At 36.7% G+C, this 22,976-nt stretch overlaps 1 protein-coding gene across 1 annotated transcript in view; it reads left to right on the forward strand.

Annotated features, from left to right (window-relative positions):
- The first annotated feature begins 3,777 nt into the window (after positions 1-3,777).
- pnpla6 (patatin-like phospholipase domain containing 6) overlaps positions 3,778-22,976 on the forward strand; it is a 32,942-nt gene continuing 13,743 nt past the window's right edge. The window contains exons 1-26 of the mRNA XM_073841760.1: positions 3,778-3,861; positions 7,554-7,610; positions 8,463-8,550; positions 9,155-9,329; positions 9,403-9,543; positions 9,652-9,811; positions 10,033-10,113; positions 10,396-10,524; positions 10,621-10,701; positions 10,857-10,986; positions 11,885-11,959; positions 12,442-12,545; positions 14,462-14,629; positions 14,735-14,812; positions 14,921-15,126; positions 15,269-15,400; positions 17,420-17,543; positions 19,314-19,503; positions 19,618-19,767; positions 19,842-19,905; positions 19,992-20,160; positions 20,608-20,790; positions 20,888-21,006; positions 21,170-21,326; positions 21,437-21,553; positions 21,988-22,057. Coding sequence (XP_073697861.1) covers positions 3,817-3,861; positions 7,554-7,610; positions 8,463-8,550; positions 9,155-9,329; positions 9,403-9,543; positions 9,652-9,811; positions 10,033-10,113; positions 10,396-10,524; positions 10,621-10,701; positions 10,857-10,986; positions 11,885-11,959; positions 12,442-12,545; positions 14,462-14,629; positions 14,735-14,812; positions 14,921-15,126; positions 15,269-15,400; positions 17,420-17,543; positions 19,314-19,503; positions 19,618-19,767; positions 19,842-19,905; positions 19,992-20,160; positions 20,608-20,790; positions 20,888-21,006; positions 21,170-21,326; positions 21,437-21,553; positions 21,988-22,057 — 3,193 coding nt within the window. The 5' untranslated portion in view covers positions 3,778-3,816. The remainder of the gene's footprint in view (positions 3,862-7,553; positions 7,611-8,462; positions 8,551-9,154; positions 9,330-9,402; positions 9,544-9,651; positions 9,812-10,032; positions 10,114-10,395; positions 10,525-10,620; positions 10,702-10,856; positions 10,987-11,884; positions 11,960-12,441; positions 12,546-14,461; positions 14,630-14,734; positions 14,813-14,920; positions 15,127-15,268; positions 15,401-17,419; positions 17,544-19,313; positions 19,504-19,617; positions 19,768-19,841; positions 19,906-19,991; positions 20,161-20,607; positions 20,791-20,887; positions 21,007-21,169; positions 21,327-21,436; positions 21,554-21,987; positions 22,058-22,976) is intronic.

The raw sequence follows: 22,976 nt of genomic DNA on the forward strand, positions 1-22,976 counted from the left end.
CTTTTATGTTAGATTAAGAAGTTTAAACATATTTTAAAACTCGACACTTTTTGCCTGGAAGACCTGAAGTTTTGTACCATCATGTGACCTTGATAATATCGAGACATAGCGATACCACGATATTGACAATACCGTCCGTTACATTGCTATTTCCATTCAGAATATCTTTGGAACAACTTCAGGGTGAGGAAATGATGACACCGTTTTCATTTTTGTTTGAACTATTTTTTTGAGCAACTCCTTTCATTATTGAATAAGAAAACAAAAAATGTTATTTTAAAGAGTTTCAGGCATTATTTTGTACTCTATTCATGGATACAGCCAGCAGTTGTTTCCACCAAAGTCACACTTAAATTTATGCATGAGTGACATCTGTATGCCTAAAATTTGAAATCAAAGATGTTCACAGCGTGTTTAGGCTCTCGGTCACACTGACTGAACATGTGGAATATCATAAAGGGGTCTGCATTGCAGCTTTGACGATTCTTATTGAATCATTGAGTGTTGTATTTGTCAGTTGGGGGCTTTAAAACAAAACTGTGTCTGTCAGTGTGTGGCCGTCTTTTCTTGTTCTCTCATGCTTAAGGGCCCATAGTAAGAGCATTGTTAACTGAGGACAATGGCTATTGGAAGGTGCCCATTAGTGAGTAACGAATACTGGCGTTTCAGCCTTTCTTTCTCGTCCCCCTGTCATTACTGCCCCTTGTTATTCTATAGCATGTTATTGAATGTCAGAGTTTTTCAATGCTATCTCTGCGTATAATTAATCTAAAGACCTGTACGTCTCTTTCATCTATATAAACAGTAAATCTCTCATAGTTTGCTTACATCTCCAGCCTTTACCAATGCATTTTCTACACACTCAGATTGAGATGTGGATGAATCTCTTTATTTCTGCTGTGATCTCTGTAATCTAATCCTCTCTCCACCCCCAATCATTGCAGTTGTTGGCCTCTGGATACTGTGATGTCATCAGTGGATGGTTGTAGATGGACTGGTGTTCAGTTTTTTAGGTGTAGATGGGTGTAGTAAGAGAATGTGTGTTTTTGTTGGATGTTGGGCTCTCGCACTATAATGTGTTTATGTGCTGAATGTGAGAGGCTTGCATTGTTTGCTGCATATGTCAGCAAAATCAGTGTGTGTGTGGTTCAGTGTACATGCAGTTGGCTCGTGCAACACTGATGTGAAAGGAACAATGAAGTTATGTGGAAAGACCAGAATGAAGATCACTCCCGCTGTACAGGCGTATGTGTGTTTTATTGAGTGTCTGGCAGGGATGATGACATCAGTTTAGGAAGGGGTTGTGATTGGATAGTTTCCTCTCCTGATGTTTGGCTGGCCTGTTTTTGAGCACTGTTTACATTAGCATTACTAACTAGTCTGAAAACAGTATTTGCATATTCTCTGTTTACTGCCAAATGAAATGAATCATTTCTGGCAGCTAACTTTCATTATTACATATTCAGGTTTTTAGCAACCTGGACCTATGTATTGAGCACGGATGGATCTCTAACTTCTGCAATAGCAAAAAACTCTCTTGATATTTTAAGAACAATTACAGAAGAATAAAATGAAGCATATTTTGTTACCTTTTGAAACTTAGAAGGGTTCAATTTTAGAAGATGATTTTACCATCACTGTCATTCTCAGAGTGCACTTCCACAGTATATTGAGCATCTGGCTCAAGTCAATATTTTGATTGCTGGCAGTTTATTCATTTGTATTTTATGGCATACAGTAATTACACTGCAGTAAAGCCAATTCAAACCAGTTACATTTTTGCTGATGATAATCTTTTGTTTTATGCCTGCGATGCTTATGATTAAAATATCACTTCATTATTGTCCATCAAACAGTGCCACCTCGAGGAATAAAGGTGAATTGCATGTATTGAGTCATCAGATAGTTACATATTTTTGCGCACGACAAAACATACTTACACTATTACACACCTCGGGTCTCTTGTGACCCTTGCGAATTTTTACAAAAATTAATCAGAAAATAGATATTCTTTTATATTTAATTTTTTTCTTGTTATATTGTTTATAATTAATAGATTGAGGAATACTAAGAAAGTTGACTGAGGAGGAAGAGGGCAGTGAATGACATCCCAGGTAATGCATTTAAGGGTTAAGGGACTGAATGTTATAGTAAAAAGTGAAAGTGAAGTGGCTATTGTTATAATAATATTTAGAAAATACTTTTATATAGGTTAAGATGTTGTAAAATGTCAAGTGTCATTTTAGTATTATTTACAGAACTGTTATGTTTATGTTAACTGTTATGTTATATTTTCAGTTTAGTTTAAGTTTTTGTAAATTTAAGTAAGTTTTAGGTTTTTTATTTTACATTTTTTATTTCAGTTTTAGTAAGTTTAGTACTTCAACTTAAACATATTTTATTGCCAACTTGCCCAGGCAATATTTCTGGCAGAGTTATTAGTATTATTTACTTAACTATTATAGCTTTTATTTGTATATTTTCAGTATTAATTTTATTTTCAGTTTAAGTTTTAGTCATTGTTTAATTATGTTCAGTTATTTATTAAATGTGCTTTTGTTATTCATCTTTAGTTTTAGCAATTTTAGTACTTAAACTTTTATTTAAATTCAGTTGCCAAGGTAGCATTTTTCATTTTCATTTAAGATTCTAAAGTTTTAGTGTTTCATCTTATATTCAGCTTCATTTAAATAAAAAAACACTAACATAGAGAAAATTTTTAAGAAATTAACCTTTTCATTAAGGTGCATTTTTTTCTATTTGTGAGTTAAATTTCTATAATCCACTTATTATTATTATATATATAAAAAAACATATGTTGTCTTTAATGTCAAATACTTATATTTACCAAATTGCTTCAATCAATATTTTAAACTGTTTAAAATTGTATCTAAATTATACATGTAAAAAACAGGAGCTTGTAGGGCTGCAGTATTATGACAAAAATCATTATTGTACATTATTGCTCTTTATATTGTAATAATGATTGCTTTGGGCATGTCCGTGACGTTAGTCCAGTCTAGCACAAGTTCTAGCAAAACCTGCTGTAATAATCACTAAAGCTGTGAAATGAAACATTACATCGCTTTCTACACTGTGTTGTTTATTATGAGGAAATTCGTGAGCGTGCACATTCATCAACAGCTCCAGCATTTTCAGCGTAGACTAATCTAAGCGCCTCTGATTGGTCAATGCATTCCTAAGTTCAACAGAAATGTGTTTGATTGGTTATAAGGCTCAATGCTGCACAAAACAGCGTGTAAAAGCAATCTGATGCAGTGTGAGTGAATCTAAATGTAATTGATGCTTTGCATTTATTTTCACATTTTAATCGCGATAGCCGTAATACATGGTTTAATAGTGCAGGGGCATTTTTTGCCCCTTTGTCTTGAATTTATGGGGCATTTTTGTTCATTTTGGTGGCATTTTTGCCACAAGCCCTCATTTCCGACCCTGACATAGAGGAAGTTTTAACAATAACAGCACGATAAAATGGTTTGTACATAATTTTAATTATTATTAATAAGCAAATTGTGTGCTATACTGTAGATATTATGACACTGTGAATTTTAGCCTGGCTGCAAAGCTTTATTGTTATCTTGTACTGGTTTATTTTAATATAAAATGTGTCCAGCTGATCTCTGTAATGTGCATGAACTTGAACTGAATACGTTCATAGCAAGCTTTTTTTTCAACCTGTAGCAATTCTTATTGAATGTGTGTGTGATGCTGATCTGTGCATGTTGTATGAAGCCTGTTGTCTTGCTATGTGTTGCAGTGGCTGTTTTTGATGGCCCAGCTATGCGTTGAGGTAGAATGGGACAGAGCACATCGGGCCCAGAGTCCCCAGAGCCTCCACAGGTGAGCAGCACCACCCTAATGCTTTACCTTACAGATATACACAAACCTGAACAATCTCTGAGTTTTCACACGTTTCCCAAATTACACTGTGGCCCAGTTTACCTTTGTAATTTACCCTGGTTAATGTTCTCATTTGGATATTAGTACAGTACATGACAAGCAAGCTGGCTGTTCTGATAACAGTTAGAAAAGCCTGCTGTAAATCAATTGTCTGCTAAGTGCATGAATATTTATTGAGGCATTATATGAATGTCTGTTGTACTACTATAAGACGTTTCTCAGTCCTGAGCTAAAAAGACATTAACCCATAGATAAGTATAGTGTGAAATTCCCTGAGGTTTTGAACTCTTAGCTGAATGTCTTTATCCATACATAGATAAGCAGCTGCACTGCTTTCCTATCATGCACCTTGCACCTCATTTATATTCTTTCAGAAACCCCGCCCCGCTTGTACCAATCTGTTCATTCGTCTATATCAGCAGCTGTTCGCTTTTGTTTTACCACCTACTTTTAAAAATTTGTGTAGGTCATTGACAGCTGTGTTTTGTAGATGGGCAGATTGTCTGCAGTTAATCTGATTATGTGTCTTGTTTAGAAAGGTTTGTTGTGTGAAATCTGTTTTTTGCTTTGTCATGATGGGCAAAGTATAGAAGATGCAAATAGATGCCTTGGGGTAGTCATGCAGAATTGCACAAATTCATAGCTTGGTCCAAAGATTACAAAATCGCGAGGGTGTATATGCTTACGACAAATGAATGTTGGACTGTCCCTGCATTTTTCAGCCCAGAAAGAGTTTATATTAAGGTTTTGTAAAAGTGGACTAAGATGTTTGTATAAAAGTTTTAAGTGCTCTATAGAAGGCTGGATTTATTGTACATACATAGTATCCCACTACTTCATCTCTGTAACCCTTCAAATGTTTAGTGCACATTTAAGACAATAGGCAGACACTCCTGTAATAAAAAAGTAAGTGACATTTGAGTGAGATTGTCAATACACTCTCTGAATTCGTAAATAATTATGTCAGAGGATGTGTTAACATTCACGCGCTTTTGTGGTTTCCCCCAGAGACATTGACGATAAAACTCACCCCTTCTGTTTTTTAAGTACTTCTACATTTAGAAAAATGTTGCAATCAGATACAATGCATACTAAGTTCATTTAAATAAAAAAAATCTGCAAAAAAAAAAATCATTACAATCTTAATAATTACAAAGCAAAAAGCTATTTTGTTGCTTGGTATTTTTGATTATTTGTAATCTTAACATTCTTAAATTGAGATTTACTTGAGAAGCTAAATTATTTAAGGTTCTAAAGCAGGGGTTCCCAACCTTTTTTACTCCGGGGCCCCCCTCCTTCTCCGGACAATTTTGCAAGGCCCCCCTATGCCTGACATGTCCTCTTATACTGTACTTCCGCAGTAAAGAAAAAGTATTTATTTTGAAACCTTTTTTTATTAACCAAAACATTTGTTTTGCCTTATTATTCTTCAACTGCATGTTATAAAAAAACTCAAAATTCAAACAAACTTTAAATTAAAACTTAAAATAAACCTTATAATCTTTAAAGAAAACCTCTGCTCAATTCTAACTTTTAAAATTATTTTACTTTAGACATTCTTTACAACTTCAGAGTACTTTTTTCTTAAATAAGTGAACCTGCAGTATAACAGGGAGATACCAAAAGACCACTAAACCTATCCCTTTGAACTTGACTGACTGAATATCTACTGTTTGTATCCATTAAAAACTAATACACAAATTCAAAACACAGCAAATACATTCTAAATCTGTTAAAACACATCGATGTGAAGGTTTGGGATCAGTGAACTCTGTCAGTGCGCGCCTGATGCTCATAAACACCGAGCCTCACTCCTCTTCTATGGGCGAGCATCCATTATAAAACACTCACAGGACAATAATTTGGACAACTAGGCAAATGTTTGAAATTTCACGCAAAAATAAGATAGGGATCAGAGCCCCGAGAGCGCGCATAGTTTGTGAATCAATAGCGGACTTGCGTGTCTCATGTACGACTTTGACATACACGAGTGTTATACATTAGGCACGCGCAAGTTCGTTATTATGACACTAATCATTTTTACCTTTACATTAGAGCGACGGTTTGCTTCATGCATGCAGCTGAGAGATGTAACAGTAGTTTGCGTACAGCGTTTGGAAGTTTTGAGCCGCCATTTAGTCTGTATTTAACAGTGCGATGAGGTTTGCTGTGCCAAGTCTGAAGCAATCAATCACAGAACCCGAGAGAGGCTGTGCTTTTATTATTTTCATTTAGCATATTAATAATGAAATGAAACAATTATAGGATAATATTTAAATTAATTTTAAGATATCTTGCGGCCCCCCTGGAGGATCACTGAGGCCCCCTAGTGGGTCGCGACCCCCCGGTTGGGAACCGCTGTTCTAAAGTCTTCAATTATTTAAGTCTTCTAAAACATTTCTAAATTAAGTCAGTTTGATAGTTTTTTTTTCTTCCAAAAAACAAAATATCTTATGTAATTTTTTTCTCAAGCAAATGCTTTAAATGTTTTAAAGATGTTGAGGTATTTTACGAAAAAACAAGACAAAAATACTTTTAGAAAATAATTGTTGGCATGTTTCTTTTTTTTCTTGTTTTACAATAAAAACTTCAACAGCAACATTTACTGGAGAAGCACATCTGCATGAAATAGTAAGACTGTTTTTTAGAGAATATTTATTCAATTAAGTTCATTGAAGATTATTAAAATAAGTTAAAGGAGAAGTTCACTTCCAGAATGAAAATTTCCTGATAATATACTCACCCCCATGTCGTCCAAGATGTTCAAGTCTTTCCTCCTTCAGTGAAAAAGAAATTAAGGTTTTTGAGGAAAACATTTAATGATTTTTCTCCATATAGTGGGCTTTAATGGGAGCCAGTGGGTTGAAGGTCCAAATTGCAGTTTCAGTGAAACTTTAAAGGTCTCTACACGATCCCAGCCAATGAATAAGGGTCTTATCTAGTGATTTTCTAAGACGTGTCGTAGATGAAAGTACTGACCCACTGTTTTAAAACTTAATTTCTTTGCAACTGAAAAAAGAAAGACATGAACGTCTGGGATGACTTGGGGGTGAGTAAATTATCAAGAAGTTTTCATTCTGGAAGTGAACTTCTCCTTTAAATCAAGATAAACTGGTTTAAAGGGTAGTTCACCAAAAAATATAAATTGTCATCATTTACTCACCCTTAAGTTGTTCCAAACCTAGATATTTTACATGAAAACAAGACAATTGCATTTAAGATTCATAACTGATTCTCCACTTAGCACACTAAACTACTGTAGAAACAGTTCTGCTGTTCACTTTAGAAACACTATGGGCCTTGTTAACAATGCTTTATTGAAAAGAAATAAGCTGAGAAAGGAAGAAGGAAGGAATGAGTGAGTAGGAGAGGTAGAGTGGGAACGCTTGAAGGAATGACGGCAGAAGTGGAAAGGAAAGGTTGACATTATTTTAGGACAGGAAAAAAATGGTTGTGTTCCAGTAACAAATGTTCATCTTTTGCGTATTTCTCTTCCTGTCCTTCACCTTTTCATTATGTCTCAATTCATGAGCCAGATCTTTAGCTAGTCTTTTCCTCATGTTCTCATTTTTAACCCCAGCGTTGTGTTTTTATAAACAGCTGTTTGTAATAACATCCTGTGTGTTTTGCAGCAGGACAGATTTGGAAACATCAAGAGTTTAGTGGAGGAGCAGCTGCAGACAAGCATGGTCAGTAAACACTCACTTATCACTGTTACACTGAATCATAGCCTTTGCAGAATTATGCAAATATTTAAAAAGTGTGTAAAGCAATATTAAATATGTGTTCTGAGTTTGTCACGCTACAGAAAAATGTTATTAACCACATACAGATAAATTTAAATAGCGAGACTGAGCTGTTAATATGCATTTACTAGACAAAGGCATAGCTAGCTAGCAAAAAACCTTGAACACAAAAATTGTGAAAAACTCCACAATTCAGAACTGCATAGTTCACAGTCTTTGTTACGTGTTTTCAGCAATACATTTCTAACATTTATAATGTATTTCTATTTCTCTGAATTGCCTTTACACAGACTTTACTTTTTTCACTATGAATTACCAATAAACACATTATTTGGGGTATTTTCGAAAGCAAAAGATGATATTAATCAATTTCAATGTCTGACATGCCACATTTGTATAAAATAATATTGTGAAAAGTATTTGTACAATTTAAATGAACTTTTTTCTATTTTAATATATTGTAAAATATATATTGTGATGCAAAGCTGAATTTTTAAGTCTTCAGTGCTTCAAAAATATCCTTCAAAATGATCCTTTACTGTCACTTTTTAATAAAACTTATATCCCAAACTTTTGAATAAAAGAGTGTATATATTAAATTAACCAGATTCAATTTTAAAGCCATTATTTATTTTTAGTTTAAATGATAAATGTTGCCATTAATTAAAATTAAAATTTGTTTTGAATGTTGCCCAACCTTGGTTTCATGATTCATACTGTCAAGTATACACATGTATCTCACACTGAAAGAAACTGACACAATTTTTTTCTTTCTTTCTTTTTGTTTCTTTACAGGTGGTGGGAATTGTAATCGGCGCTGGAGTCGCCATCGTTCTCATCGCTGTCCTCATATTTTTTGTCCTGCGCAGGATGCAGCTCCGCAGTTAGTTCTCAAAAATGAATTTTCTTTAATTAGTCTTAAAGGATTAGTTCACCTAAATTCCTAAATTTACTCAACCATATATCATCCAAGATGTTCGTGTCTTTATTTTTTCAGTCACAAGAAATTAGTTTTTGAGGAAAACATTCCAAGATTTTTCTCCATATAGTGGACTTCAATGGTGGCCAACGGGTTTAAGGTCCAAATTGCAGTTTCAGTGCAGCTTCAAAAGGACTCTACACAATCTCATTTGAGGAATAAGGGTCTTATCTAGCAAAACGTATAAAAAAAAATATTTTTTTCGCTAGATAAGACTCTTATTCCTCAGCTGGGATCTTATAGAGCCCTTTGAAGCTGTATAAAAACTGCAATTTGGACCTTCAACTCATTGGCCACCATTGAAGTCCACTCTATGGAGAAAAAATCCTGGAATGTTTTTCTTAAAAAACTGAAAAACGAAAGACATAAACATCTTGGATGACATGGAAGTGAGTAAATGATCAGAACATTTTTATTCTGGAAGTGAACTAATCCTTCAAAAAGTCTTGCAGACTCGCAGAAGCTCTTATTTATTTGTATATACATTTGCTTTTTTTTTTTCTCTCAGAACTTGAGGCTCAGGAAGCCCCGAAGTATCGTTTTCGTAAAAGAGACAAAGTCTTGTTTTATGGGAGGAAGATAATGAGGAAAGTGTCTCAATCCACCTCTTCACTAGTGGGCTCCACTTCTTCCTCCAGGCCCCGCCTCAAAAAGAAACAAAAGATGCTGAACATTGCCAAAAAGTAAGTTTCTGTTGCACCATTATTGGGTCATATTCATTGGCTCATGCAATACAACAGCATGTCTGTTTTTCAGGATCCTGCGCTTTAAAAAGGAAGTGCCCATTCTGCAGATGAAGGAACCTCCTCCGTCAGTGCTGGAGGCAGATCTCACAGAGTTTGACGTGGCCAATTCTCACCTGCCATCTGAGGTGCTCTACATGCTCAAGAACGTGCGGTATGCTCCAATTGTATCTGAATTTATTCACATCGAGTGAATTAAAGAGGTTATGGACATATGATACGATATGTAATGTATGTATTTGGTCTGGCGTGTCTCCTGCAGCGTGTTGGGTCACTTTGAGAAGCCGCTGTTTCTGGAGCTTTGCAAGCACATGGTGTTTCTGCAGTTCCAACAAGGCGAATATGTCTTCAGACCTGGCCAGCCTGATAGCAGCATATATGTGGTACAGGATGGCAAGCTGGAGTTGTGTCTTACTGCACTGGTGAGTGTGTGAATGCCAAGAAAAATCACTCAGTCGATTATTATTTTAGTGTCATTGCAATACTATTATAGATTTGATTCATTTTAGTAATAAACGAAAATCAGAAATGCTTCCTTGGCAGGTGCCAGATTTGATTTGCTTTGAAGCAACCTTTTTTTTTTTTTATTATGATTTTTTTAATGGGTTTAGTTTTAATAACCCTGAACTCTCTCTGTCATAAGGATGGAAAGGATGGAGTGGTCAAAGAGGTTTACCCTGGAGACAGTGTTCACAGTCTACTGAGCATCCTTGACGTTATCACAGTGAGTCACACCCACAATTACATTCTCAGCATTCTTATGCTGTTTTATAAAAGGTTACACAACCTTCATTTGCCTCTTATTATCTCTATCTTTTCCTACTTTTCCCTGTTCCCATTCCTTTTTCTGTTCTTGTTTCTTCCACTTTTTCCTGTCTTTTCTTTTCTCTTGTCCTGGATATCGCCACAGTTGCAATTTTTGTGAAAATACTCGCGGGAAATTACATATTCTGGATATTATGCATAATTCATGGGTGAAAGTGGTTTGAACGTTTGTGAATTACAGGGTCACCAGAGACCATATAAAACGGTCTCGGCAAGAGCGGCAGAAGTGTCTACTGTCCTCAGACTGCCTGTCGATGCATTCCTGTCCATCTTTGAGAAATACCCAGAGAGCCTTGTGCGGGTCGTTCAGGTCTGAAACCTTAAAATTGCTTAAGAGATTCCATTATTGTCTGTAAAGACACTTCACATAATTGGGAATATGTTTCCTGTTGTATCCACTCTGCAGATCATCATGGTCCGTCTTCAGAGAGTGACTGTTCTGGCCCTGCACAACTACCTGGGGCTCACCAACGAACTCTTCAGCCATGTGAGTGAACACACATCTAGACTTGATGCACACACACTTTCTTTCTTTCTTATGATTGCTTGCTAGCACACAAAATCTATACACATTTTCTAAAGGTTCAAATATTTTGTACTATCCAAACTATTTACTGTTCCTCCCTGTCCATCTTTCCATAGGAAATGCAGGCTCGTCCCTCTCCTGTCTCTCCCCATCCAACACGCTCCAGTCCTGTACGACACAGCAAACGCTTTGGCAGTCTCACCGTTCCTGATAAACATCGCGAGGCCGCTGTTCAAAATGCTACTGGTGAGGCATAATATAATTATATCTGTTTATTTACTATATAGTTGAAGTCAAAAGTTTACATACACCTTTCAGAATCTGCAAAATGTTAATTATTATACCAAAATAAGAGGGATCATAAAATATGCATGTTATTTTTTATTTAGTACTGACCTGAATAAGATATTTCACATAAAAGATGTTTACATATAGTCCAGAAGAAAAAATTATAGATGAATTTATAACAATGACCTCGACAGAAGGTTCAAACACTCAAGATCAGGGTACATTTAACTTACTTTGTCTTCTGGGAAACATGTACGTATCTTCTGTAGCTTCTGAAAAAAGAAGTTATTTAAGCAAAATAAGAAAGAAGTACACATCTTTAATCTGGCTCTCAATGCATTGTTTTTCCTTCTGGAGCATCAGTGAGCATTTGAACCTTCTGTAATAGTTGCATATGAGTCCCTCAGTTGTCCTCAGTGTGAAAAGATGGATCTCAAAATCAAAGAGACATTGTTGGAAAGGGTTCAAATACACAAAAATGCTGAAAAACCAAAGAATTGGTGGGACCTCAAGGATTTTTCTGAAGAACAGCAGGCAGTTTAACCGTTCAGTGTGTATGTAAACCTTTGAACAGGGTCATTTTTATAGATTCAACTATTATTTTCTCTTGTGGACTATATGTATATGTCTTTTATGTGAAATATCTTATTCAGGTCAGTACTAAATAAAAATAACATGCATTTTGTATGATCCCTCTTATTTTGGTAAAAATAATTAACATTTTGCAGATTCTGCAAGGCTTATGTAAACTTTTGACCTCAACTGTATATGCCTCTATTTGTTGGTGTTGGGAGACGTTAGGCCTTAGATTTTTGTTAAACAGTGAATGTTGATCTTTGATGAACCGTGTCTGCAGGTGGGGATCATGGAAAGGATGGTGGCGCAACACCAACCCTCAGTAGGACCATATCCATGCCTGTCGACATTGCGGGTAAAGTGCATGTGTCTTGACTGGATTTACGCTACTATTCAAATGTTTGAATGGTAATCCTGAAAAAATATCACCACTCCTTAAAAAGCTGCACAACTAATTTTAACATTGACGATGATAAGAAATGTTTCTGAAGGATCACGTGACACTGAAGAGTAAAAACTGCTGACAATTCCGCTTTGAGACCACAAGAAAAACTATTAAGTATATTAGAAGAGAAAACGATTTTAAATTGTAATAATGTTTCACAATATTACTGTCATTACTGGTTTTGAAATCAAATAAATGCAGCCTTGGTGAGTTCTTTTAAAAAGCCACAGATATCTTATAGACCCCAAACTTTAAGAATGTATAAAATACAATATACACAATATTCTAGAATTTTTGCAGTATGTATAGCAATATATAGAAATGTATAATGTATCATGCCTATGTTGGTGTCATGCTGTGATGTTATTGCTGACCTTATATGTGTTGTACAGGAATTCAGAAGAGTCTGCGTTCAGATTTTGACATGGCTTATGAGAGAGGCCGTATCTCTGTTTCTGCTGAGGATGGAGTGCCCATTCCACCTGCTTTTACACGAGTGAGTTTGTTTTTTACACACTTTACACACTAACATTTGAATTACAGTAATGAGAGTCTAATGAGAATAATCGTTAAAGAGAAAATCGTTGAGAGTTTACCCAAAAAGGAAAATTCTGTTATTAATTACTCACCCTCATGTTGTTCTAAACCTGTAAGATCCTCAACAGAATTTTCATTTTTGGGTGAACTATCCCTTTAAGAATAAGAATTACGAAAATTAAAGACCTTTTGGTTTCACACTGAAATATGACCCCCACACAGTTTTGAAACTTTTTAAAAAACACTTTTTTAGTCTAAAGCAGGGATGTGATTTTTCCGGATTAATCCGGAATTCCGGATTTTTCGACCTGAAAATGTACCTATGTCACGTATTTGCGACCGTTCGCAAATGGCGGATGGCGAAGTATGATTCCGGACCGCAAAGATGCGTCCATGCGGACCGTGAAAGCTTTTGACATAATAATAATAAAAAAAAATGCCAAACGCTATTTCTAATAAATACATTTATATCAAGCACACCATGGTCAGCGTTTGGGTGCAATCTTCCGTGCAGTGAGGAGAGCAGAGATCGGCAGACAGATGTAGCTTTCAGTGAGTGAAAAACGTTGATGGAAAATGCATTATTTTGGGGTTACGTCGCAAAATATTGTAAATATATCTTTTTATACTGTATTTTTATACATATTTATATTTTAAACCACGACGGTGAGCCAATGGATATCACACAAGCAACGTGAAAACTGCGTATATTAAAGTGAAAGTAAAAACAGCGCTTTCAGCATCTAATGTGCACATTCTCTAAGAGACAATGATAGACGAATATACTTCATATGCTGATATTAATTTACTTCCCTAATATTTCTCTTCTGCAAAATAAAAAGAAACATATTTTGTGTAGGCTAAGGGTTTTTGGAAGTCAGTTCTTGAAATAAAGCTCTTCATATTTATTGATGACTGTAGTGTTATTAGGGGTTAAGAAAGACTAATTATTTCAGGTGGTCTTAAATGTGGGGACTAAAAGGCAAGAATTGCGATGGAACTTTATAAGGTTATCCATTGAATAAATATGAGCGCTGCACGTTTCAAAGTCAGCTGCGGCGCTGCTTTGTGTATCATTCTGATAGCGCCTCCTGCTGGAAGAGAATGATCTGAGATTTTTTATCAGCTCGAACGTCTACTGTTGTCAAAAAGACCAATGTAAACAAATCAGTCAATGGTTTTAAGCACCAAACACGTAGAGTTGTAAATGTTATCTGATGGATCGACAAGATCATGTGTTATACAAATTTAAACAATTAAGGCAATAAAATATATGTAAATTAATATAATACTTGATTGACAATAATTGTTTAAATTAATATAAGAATTGATACTTTTGACTCTTGAAGGCTGGAATGTGAATTTTATAATTTAAGAAATCTTTTTTGTTTTGGGAAATCTGCATCTCAATTGTAAATCATGCTTTTTACAGTCATTTTAATTATTTATTTATTTATTAATTAAATTTTGTTCAGGTCTTTAAAAAAGTATTTAAATGTGTAGAATTTAAGATTAAATATGCTGCAGATACCCTGGTCTCGCGAAAAAAAAAAAAAAAAAACATAAATAGTTTTTTATATATAATTGTCTGGACCTCGAGCCGTTTTAGTTGAAGACCCCTGGATTAGATGATCGATTTTGAGTGATTTTCTACTATGGCAGGATGTTTAAGCTGCATTAACATTAACTTACTTGTATTTGCTAGCTATTAGGGATGCTCATTTCGGTTAATTTTCCCAACCAACATCCGCAAATCATTATCCGGGGTTGGGGGGGGGGGGGGTTGGGGGGGGGTCTTAGTATATTTTCCTGCTTTTTTGTCCTTAGCCAATCACATGCCTGCTAAAGACATTATGTTTGTTTTCCATGATACAGGAGCAGCGGGAGAGAAAGGTGACGGTGGATGAGATTCCTTCAAGTGTGTATTTGTATCCTGAGGAGGAGTCAGGGATGGAGAACATTTTTTGTCCATTTCAAGGACGACCTAATGCTACACAATTCGAGGAGGCCCAGAAAGAGATTCTCAAACTCATGAAGATTGAGGTATCTTCACGTACTTTAGTTCTCTGATTTCTGATGATCACACCTGTCTCTCTGATGTTGGACTGGAGTGATACTCTTTCCTCATATGCACTCTTTCATCTTCAGGACCCAGCACTGCTGAATGGGAGGGTGACGTTTCATCATGCTAAGGCTGGATCTGTGTTAGCCAGACAGGGAGACCAGGTGCTCATCCTGTCTAATCTCCTTTCCCTTGCCCAATTTAGTTGACAAACCTCAGATCTCTTATATTGAAGAAACAAATATTGAAATACCCTTCTTCCTTTTCTGTAGGATGTGAGTCTGCATTTTGTCCTGTCTGGATGTCTTCACGTCTATCAGAAGATGATTGACAAGCAGGAAGCAGTGTGTTTGTTCGTGACCCAGCCGGGTGAGATGGTAGGTCAGCTGGCTGTACTCACAGGAGAGCCGCTCATCTTCACCATCAAAGCAGAGCGTGACTGTACCTACCTCAAGATCTCCAAATCTGACTTCTATGAGTGAGTGTTTCTATACAGTCCTGCAGCCGATTTCGATTTTGGATGGCACTCTAGCTATTGCAAATCTCATAAAAAACAAAGAGGAAATCTGCATCAGTAGACACCAGAGTAATATTGTCTGTGTTTGTGCTGCCCCCTGTAGGATCATGCGTGAGCAGCCAAGTGTAGTTCTCAGTGCAGCTCACACCGTGGCTATCCGCATGTCCCCGTTTGTACGTCAGATGGATTTCGCCATTGACTGGATGGCTGTTGAAGCTGGACGGGCCCTGTACAGGTACCATAATATATATATTCTGCAAATATTTTTGAAAGAAGTCTCTTATGCTCCCTGCCATGCTCTACCATTTAGTGTTCTCAAAAATATCGATATTTCGATAAATATCGATACTGAAATATCTGAACGGTACCAATACTAATTTCCCAAAGTATCGATACTAGCCAAGCCGTCACTTTCACTTCTCTCCAAAGGCGCGTTGACAAACACCACACGTGACCGCAGTGCCTGTCTCATCTCATTCACTCTGGTTAAATAGCATAAGTGAAGCGAATACAAAGGCGAGTGTGGCGACCCTGTCACCGGCTTTGGCTGATAAAGAACACAGCAGCAGTGCTATCTGGAAATATTTTGGAAATAAATCAAATGATCAGTGATGCGCGGGTCAATGTATAAACAACCCGAACCCGACTGACAAAATAATAATATTTTATATATATTAATTGTATAGCTATAATAGTTGTATCAAATAAGTAAGGAAATTATAGTGCCTTGAATTTATTAAGTAATGTTTAATTTCGTTCATTTCGCTCTCTGGAAATGTAAAGAAAAAATGCTGTTTTTAATTGGAATTCGTTTTTAATCCCTGGTTTTAAACAAGCATACATGAGATAATTTATATATTATTGCTTGAATAAACGTTTACAAATAGTGCTAGAAATTTTATAATTAAGGAAATTAAACAGACCCAGGCCTGTGAAAAGACATCGTGAAATGTGTCTAATAATTCCAAAAAGAAAGAGAAGCATTTGACATAATCAAAATATTCGAGACATTTATTAGGAATACCATTTTCTTAACAATTAAGATGCTGCGTGTGTTTATTCAGTCTAATCGAAGTGTGCGACTTTCCCAACAAAAATCCCACCCCCTCTCAGAAAATACATAAAGCTGACATTACTGAGCTACATGCATTTAAAAGTAGTCTATTAAAATGGTACAATGGCATTGCTCAGTTCAACGTGTCGGGAAATCGGGCATTTTGTCCCGTGTCAGCATTTATTCAACAGTTAATAACGCTCAACATTCAAAAGGAAACTATTATTCAGCCTATAAAGTGTAGGTCTATGTATTTCATAGAAAATTGTGTCTAGTACTATATAAATTACAAAGGTTTAATTGGCATCTTTATTTCAAACGACTCGACCGACCGCAACCCGAATATCATTAAAAATATTTTTGGATGACTCGTAACCGCGGGTCACCGCAGGCACCCGCTCATTTTGGATCAACCCGCGCATCACTGGTTGCTACAGAGCAGTGCTAACAAAAGGCGCTAACACTACTAATTTCGCAAAGCACCTGAAAGACAGACACCTGGGTCTATATAAAGAATTTCGAGAGGTTGGTAACTGTTCTCATTTTAACATTACTGAATCATTAAATAAGATTGCCTAGCTGATATGTCTCGTTTTTTCACCGTAATTCGTTAATATAATCTGTTGAGGAATCTTAGACAAGTAAATACATCTTATCTTTATCTTTATCTTTAAATAAAAAAAGAAATTTACCCCTTTAATATCGTGGCAGTTTTTTTCTCTGTGGTATCGAAAATGGTATCGAATATCGATATTTTTCAAGGTATCGTATCGAAGTTAGAAATTCCAGTATCGTGACAACACCATTGGTCTTACAGTAAAATAGCAATATTATCACAATGTATACATTTAAAACAAGAGTTTTCTAGTTATATGTATTTAAAAATGTAATTTATTCCTGTGGTGGCAAAGCTGAATTTTTAACAGCCACTACTTCAGTCTTCAGTGTCACATGATCCTTCAGAAATCATTCTAATATGCTGATTGGTTTGTCAGTGTTGAAAACAGTTGTGCTACTCAATATTTTTCTAGAAACCATTACATTTTTTGTCAAGATTCTTTGATGAATAGAAGCGATTATTTGAAATAGAAATCTTTTGTAACTTTTGTAAATGCACACTAAAGATATTAATTTCTTTCAACAAGCATGTACAATTAATGTGCAAATAATTAATATCATTAAATTTGTTGTGGTCCATAGGCAAGATGATCAGTCGGACTGTACCTATATTGTGCTGAATGGACGTCTGCGTTCTGTCATCCGAAAAGCAAATGGGAAGAAGGAGCTGGTTGGAGAGTATGGACGAGGAGATCTGATTGGAGTTGTGAGTCTAAAGCTCTGGAGTGAAGGTTAAAGGGTCTAAACTAACCTAATTTACAATGCCTTGCGAAAGTATTAATTTTTTTCACATTTTATGTTGCTGCCTTATGTTAAACTGCTTTAAATTACTTTTTTTCTAATGTACACTCCATACACCATAATGGCAAAGCAAAAAATCATCTTTGCAAATTTATTAAAAATAAAAAACTTAAATGATTTCATTGCATAAGTATGTTTATAATTAAATTTAGCTCAGGGGCATTCATATTTCTTGTAGATGTTACTACATTTTGAGTGAAGTTAACCTGTGGCAATTTCAATTGATTGGGTATGATTTGGAAAAATTGAACAGCTAAAAATTCATATCGGAGCAAAAACCAAGCCCTGAGGTAAAAATAAATTGCCTGTAGAGCTCAGAAACAGGTTTGCATCAAGTCACAGGTCTGGGGAAGAGTTCAGAAAAAAATCTGCTGCATTGAAGGTTCACTGAAGCATGTCGTCTCCATTACCCTTAATGGAAAAAGTTTGAAACAACCACAACTCTTCCTAGAGCTGGCCTCCTGGCCAAACTGAGCAGTTGATGGAAAAGTGCCTTGGTTAGAGTGGTGACCAAGAACCTGACTCTAGTTGAGCTCCATGATCATATATGCAGATGGGAGAAACATACAGAAGGACAAAGATCACTGCAACACTCCACAGATCTGGGCTTTATGGTGATGTGGCAAGACTTAATCCTCTCCTCAGTAAAGACACATGAAAACACTTGGAATGTGCAAAAAAGCACCTAAAGGACCTTCAGACTGTGAGAAACAAGATTCTGTGGTCTGATGAACCCTAAAGAATCTGATGGTCTGATGAACCCTGATGAATCCAAGAATCATGTTTGAAGGAAACCAGGCGCTGCTCATCATATGCAGTGTACCATCCCAAAAGTAAAGTGTGCTGGTAGCCGCCTCATGCTGTGGGGCTGTTTTTCAGTGGCAGGGACTAAGGGACTCGTCCGAGTAGAAGAAAAGCTCAATGCTAGGGCTGGGCGATTTGGCCTAAAATCAAAATCTCGATTAATTGAACATTTTAACTTCATTACGATTAATGAACCATTATTTTATTTATTAATAAAATTATATTTAATTATATTTATATAACATTTATATAATATTTATATGTATGTAGATTGATGTGGGGAAAAAAATAATTTAAAACAGTTTAACATAAGGCAGCAACATAACAAAATGTGAAAAAATAGGGTATGAATACTTTCGCAAGGCAGTGTAGGATCGCTGAACTATGTCTCTCCAAAGACTATAGAATACCAAAGACGTCACTCCTGTAGTTTTGAATGGGGAAAAATGCAACGGTCATCATGGCCGCGAAGCTCCGCCTTCTTAGTGAAAGAGCCAATTGTTGATTAGTAAAGTCAGCGCGTCACTGCAGCTACCGTGAGAAGTTCCGGTTGCTATAGAAACAGTCGGCGCTCTAAGACGTGCGTTCAGTACTGCGCATGCGCACTGGCTCATCTAGCCGGAAAAATAAGCGTTTTTTTTAAAGCTATTAAAGCACAAGGAACTATATTTATGAGGCAGTTCTTGTTGGATTTCTTTGGAGATTTCAAATATGAAATTTAATCGTAAGTTTGGCAAACAGTTTTGGAGAATTTGATGTTTCCCCATTCAAATAGATAGGAGCTGCACTTGGATGCCCGAGAGGCGTTTCAAAGATGGCCGCCGAGTGACATGACTTGTCTTAAAAGGACTTTGGTCTCTCTTTCTCTCAGGTGGAGGCTTTGACTCGGCAGCCTCGTGCCACCACAGTCCATGCAGTCAGAGACACTGAGCTGGTGAAGCTTCCAGAAGGAACACTCAACAACATTAAGAGAAGATACCCGCAGGTGGTGACACGCTTGATCCATCTGCTGGGCCAGAAGATTTTGGGGAACCTCCAACAGGCCCGTGGACCTTTCTCGAGTATGACCAAAACCTCTTCTTTCACATCACATTCAATGCTTCAGTACAGTCTTGAGAAGAAATGTAATCTTAAGAACAAAGAATATAAAGCAGAGCTTTCTTTCATTTCTCTAGGCTCTGCCCTTGGTCTGCCAAGCATGGCGTCGAGTCCAGACGTCACTAACCCAGCCAGTAATCTCTCCACTGTGGCCGTGCTTCCAGTTTGCGATGATGTGCCAATCAATGCCTTCAATCTGGAGCTCAGCCATGCCCTCAGCGCCATAGGTACACTTAAGCAGTGATTGATATTCAAAACCCATGATCTAGACACATCTAACACACTTTTATTCTTTAATTAGGACCGACCTTGCTGCTCACCAGTGATATCATCAGAGAGAGACTTGGCGCTTCTGCTTTAGACAGGTGTGTGTATATATATAAGATCAGAACAACATGTATTTATCTCGATGATTTTTGATTTGTGATCTGAAATGCTTGTCTTTCTTTAGTATTCATGAGTACAGGTTATCAGGTTGGTTGGCTCAGCAAGAGGACATTAATCGTATAGTGCTGTATCAGACGGACAGCGGTATGACCCCATGGACTCAACGCTGTATCCGACAAGCTGACTGTATTCTCATTGTGGGGCTTGGAGACCAGGAACCTGCACTTGGAGAGGTACTTGTTTGAGTCTAGTGTTGTTTCTGTCCACATTCATGTGAATGTGTGAGGGGGAAGTAGTGATTGAAGATCAAAGCTATTACAGGCTGAAACCCCAGAGGGAAAGATTCAGAAACTTTTACTTATCAGCTTAAGCAAGGCACAACTGCAGGTTGTGCAACTTGGCACATTAATATTGAATGTGCAGCCACTACAAGTGTAACAATTCATTTTCTCGATGTAAATGTGAATCCTATTGTGAATCAATTAAATTGTTCTGAATTTGCAAAAATTATTCCTGAAAAGAATTAAGAATTTATCAATTTTGAAACAGTTCAGTGTCTATGCAAAGATGTATACCTAGTGCTTTAAATAACTTCAAATGGAGCGTATCCAATCAGAATTCAGATTCAAACTTAATAGTAAATGGTTCTGTTTTGATTCTCCGTGTTCTTACCTTCTCAGTTGGAGCAGATGTTGGAGAACACAGCAGTACGAGCTCTGAAGCAGTTAGTTCTGTTGCATCGTGAGGATGGGCCGGGCCCGTCGAGAACCGTTGAGTGGCTGAACATGCGAAGCTGGTGCTCTGGACACCTTCACCTCAAGTGCCCCCGTAGAATTTTCTCACGAAGAAGCCAATCCAAACTGGTAAAAAATAAACATGTTTAGCTTTCTGTTGCTTTCAAGGACAAAGATTGTTAGTAACCCTTGTGTTTGATATGTACGTGGTTGTTGCCTTAAACAGCGAGAGGTATATGAAAAGGTTTTCGAGAAGACTGCAGACAGACACAGTGATTTCTCACGGCTGGCCAGGGTACTCACAGGAAACAGCATTGCCCTTGTACTGGGCGGAGGCGGAGCCAGGTAAGTGACTTTAACTAGTCGTTATACCCAAGATGGTCTTATTGGGAGATAAAAAGATCCACAGCTCTACCTTTGATCTTCTTCCCTGCAGCATTACGTGTAACACATTTAATAACCCTGTTTTTTGTTACAGTAATGCTCAAAGTTATCTTTAATTTTGCAGGGGTTGCTCTCATGTTGGTGTAATCAAAGCCATGGAGGATACAGGAATTCCCATCGACATAGTGGGAGGAACTTCCATTGGCTCATTCATTGGTGCTTTGTATGCAGAGGAGAGAAATGCTGTTCGGGTCAAGCAGAGAGCAAGAGAGTGGTCCAAGGTAATGTGACTCTATCCATTAACTGACAACCTTTACCATGCTTTGAGCAATCAGATAAGATAGAACATGTTTAGTTATTAATCACTGAAATTTCATTTCATCTTTCTCAGGCAATGAATTCTGTATTCAAAACAGTACTGGACCTTACTTATCCAATCACGTCCATGTTTTCTGGCTCTGCCTTCAACACCAGCATCTCAAAAGTCTTTGAGGACAAACAAATCGAGGTGAGAGGTCACCATAGTTTTTTAGGGAGTGCATCGGTTTCAGAAATCTAACCTAGTCCCTCTACAACACATATGTGACCCTGGACCACAAGTAGCACGGGTATATTTGTAGCAATAGCCAACAATACATTGTATGGGTCAAAATGATTTTTCTTTTATGCTAAAAATCATTAGGATATTAAGTAAAGGTCATGTTGCATAAACATATTTTGTAAAACTTCTACAGTAGATTTCCAGATTTTCAAATAAGTGTATCACGGGCAAATATTGTCCTAACAAACCATACATCATAAGACCCTTATGACTGGTTTTGTGGTATATATATTAGTACTTAAAATGTAACTTTTTTAATCTTCAAATTAGCTGATATAATTAGGATAGGTGATTATCATATTTATGAAAACATGTCATGTTTTTCTTGCTTGTATTTGTAGGACTTGTGGCTGCCTTACTTTAATGTGACCACAGACATCACAGCTTCTTCCATGCGTGTTCATAAAGACGGTAAGTAATGACTGAACTTTGTTCTTTTCTTACTTTAGTAAATAGCTTTTCAAATGTTTAATAGTAACATATAACCTTGATAGAAATTTGGGATGTTCAGGCTTCCTCATTTTTGTTTAAGTTATTAATTTGTAATAATAAAGAAAGAGAAGCTAATGTTGCATGTGGGTTATGGAATTTGCTGAAATAACTGATGGCTTCTGAGAGAGATCTAGAAAATGCCTGTTAACTCATGCACCTGAACGAAATGCGATTGAATTGATTAATTTCCTTAACTGTTTGTCAAATGCATAATACATGTTGGGATTGACCAATGGCATATCATGTATCTCTGAATTCTGAGTTTGGTCCCCAAATTCAGTTAGTAATATATCTGTTCCCTGTGTTTATGAGAAATTAATTCACACTTGCTAAATCAATTAATGTAATGTTAAAAACACTGAGTACAGTTTAGTGCTGTAAAATGCTGGATTTGGGGGCCTTATAATGGTCATGTGTTCACCCGTGTTTGCCTAAATGGATTGTGGGACTGAATTTGCATGTCTCACTAACTGCAAGGACAAAGCTTGTCTCTGTTATCTTTCCCACTCCATTTTCTCCCCCTTTTGTCAAAGTTTTTGTCTGTCTTTCTTCTGTCCTACCCTCTGTCCTAACCTGCTTTTTGTGTCATAGAAAAGACTAAGCTCTCATGCACTGTCGTCCTTTCCATATATCTTGATCTTTTTTCTTTCTGTAAAATTCTAAATGCCCATGTTGTCAAGTATACACCATTAGCTGTTGTAGAAGGTAAAAACCCCTGTTAGTGGTGTCTGTAGGATCCAGAATGCATCACCCATTTGCTTCCCCCTGTGCTCTTAATGTCACTTCCTCTTCATTCTCTTGTTGTAGCATTGCTTAGACACACCTCTAAATCTCACAC

This window comes from Garra rufa, chromosome 6, assembly GCF_049309525.1.
Source record: "Garra rufa chromosome 6, GarRuf1.0, whole genome shotgun sequence".
NCBI lineage: Eukaryota > Metazoa > Chordata > Actinopteri > Cypriniformes > Cyprinidae > Garra > Garra rufa.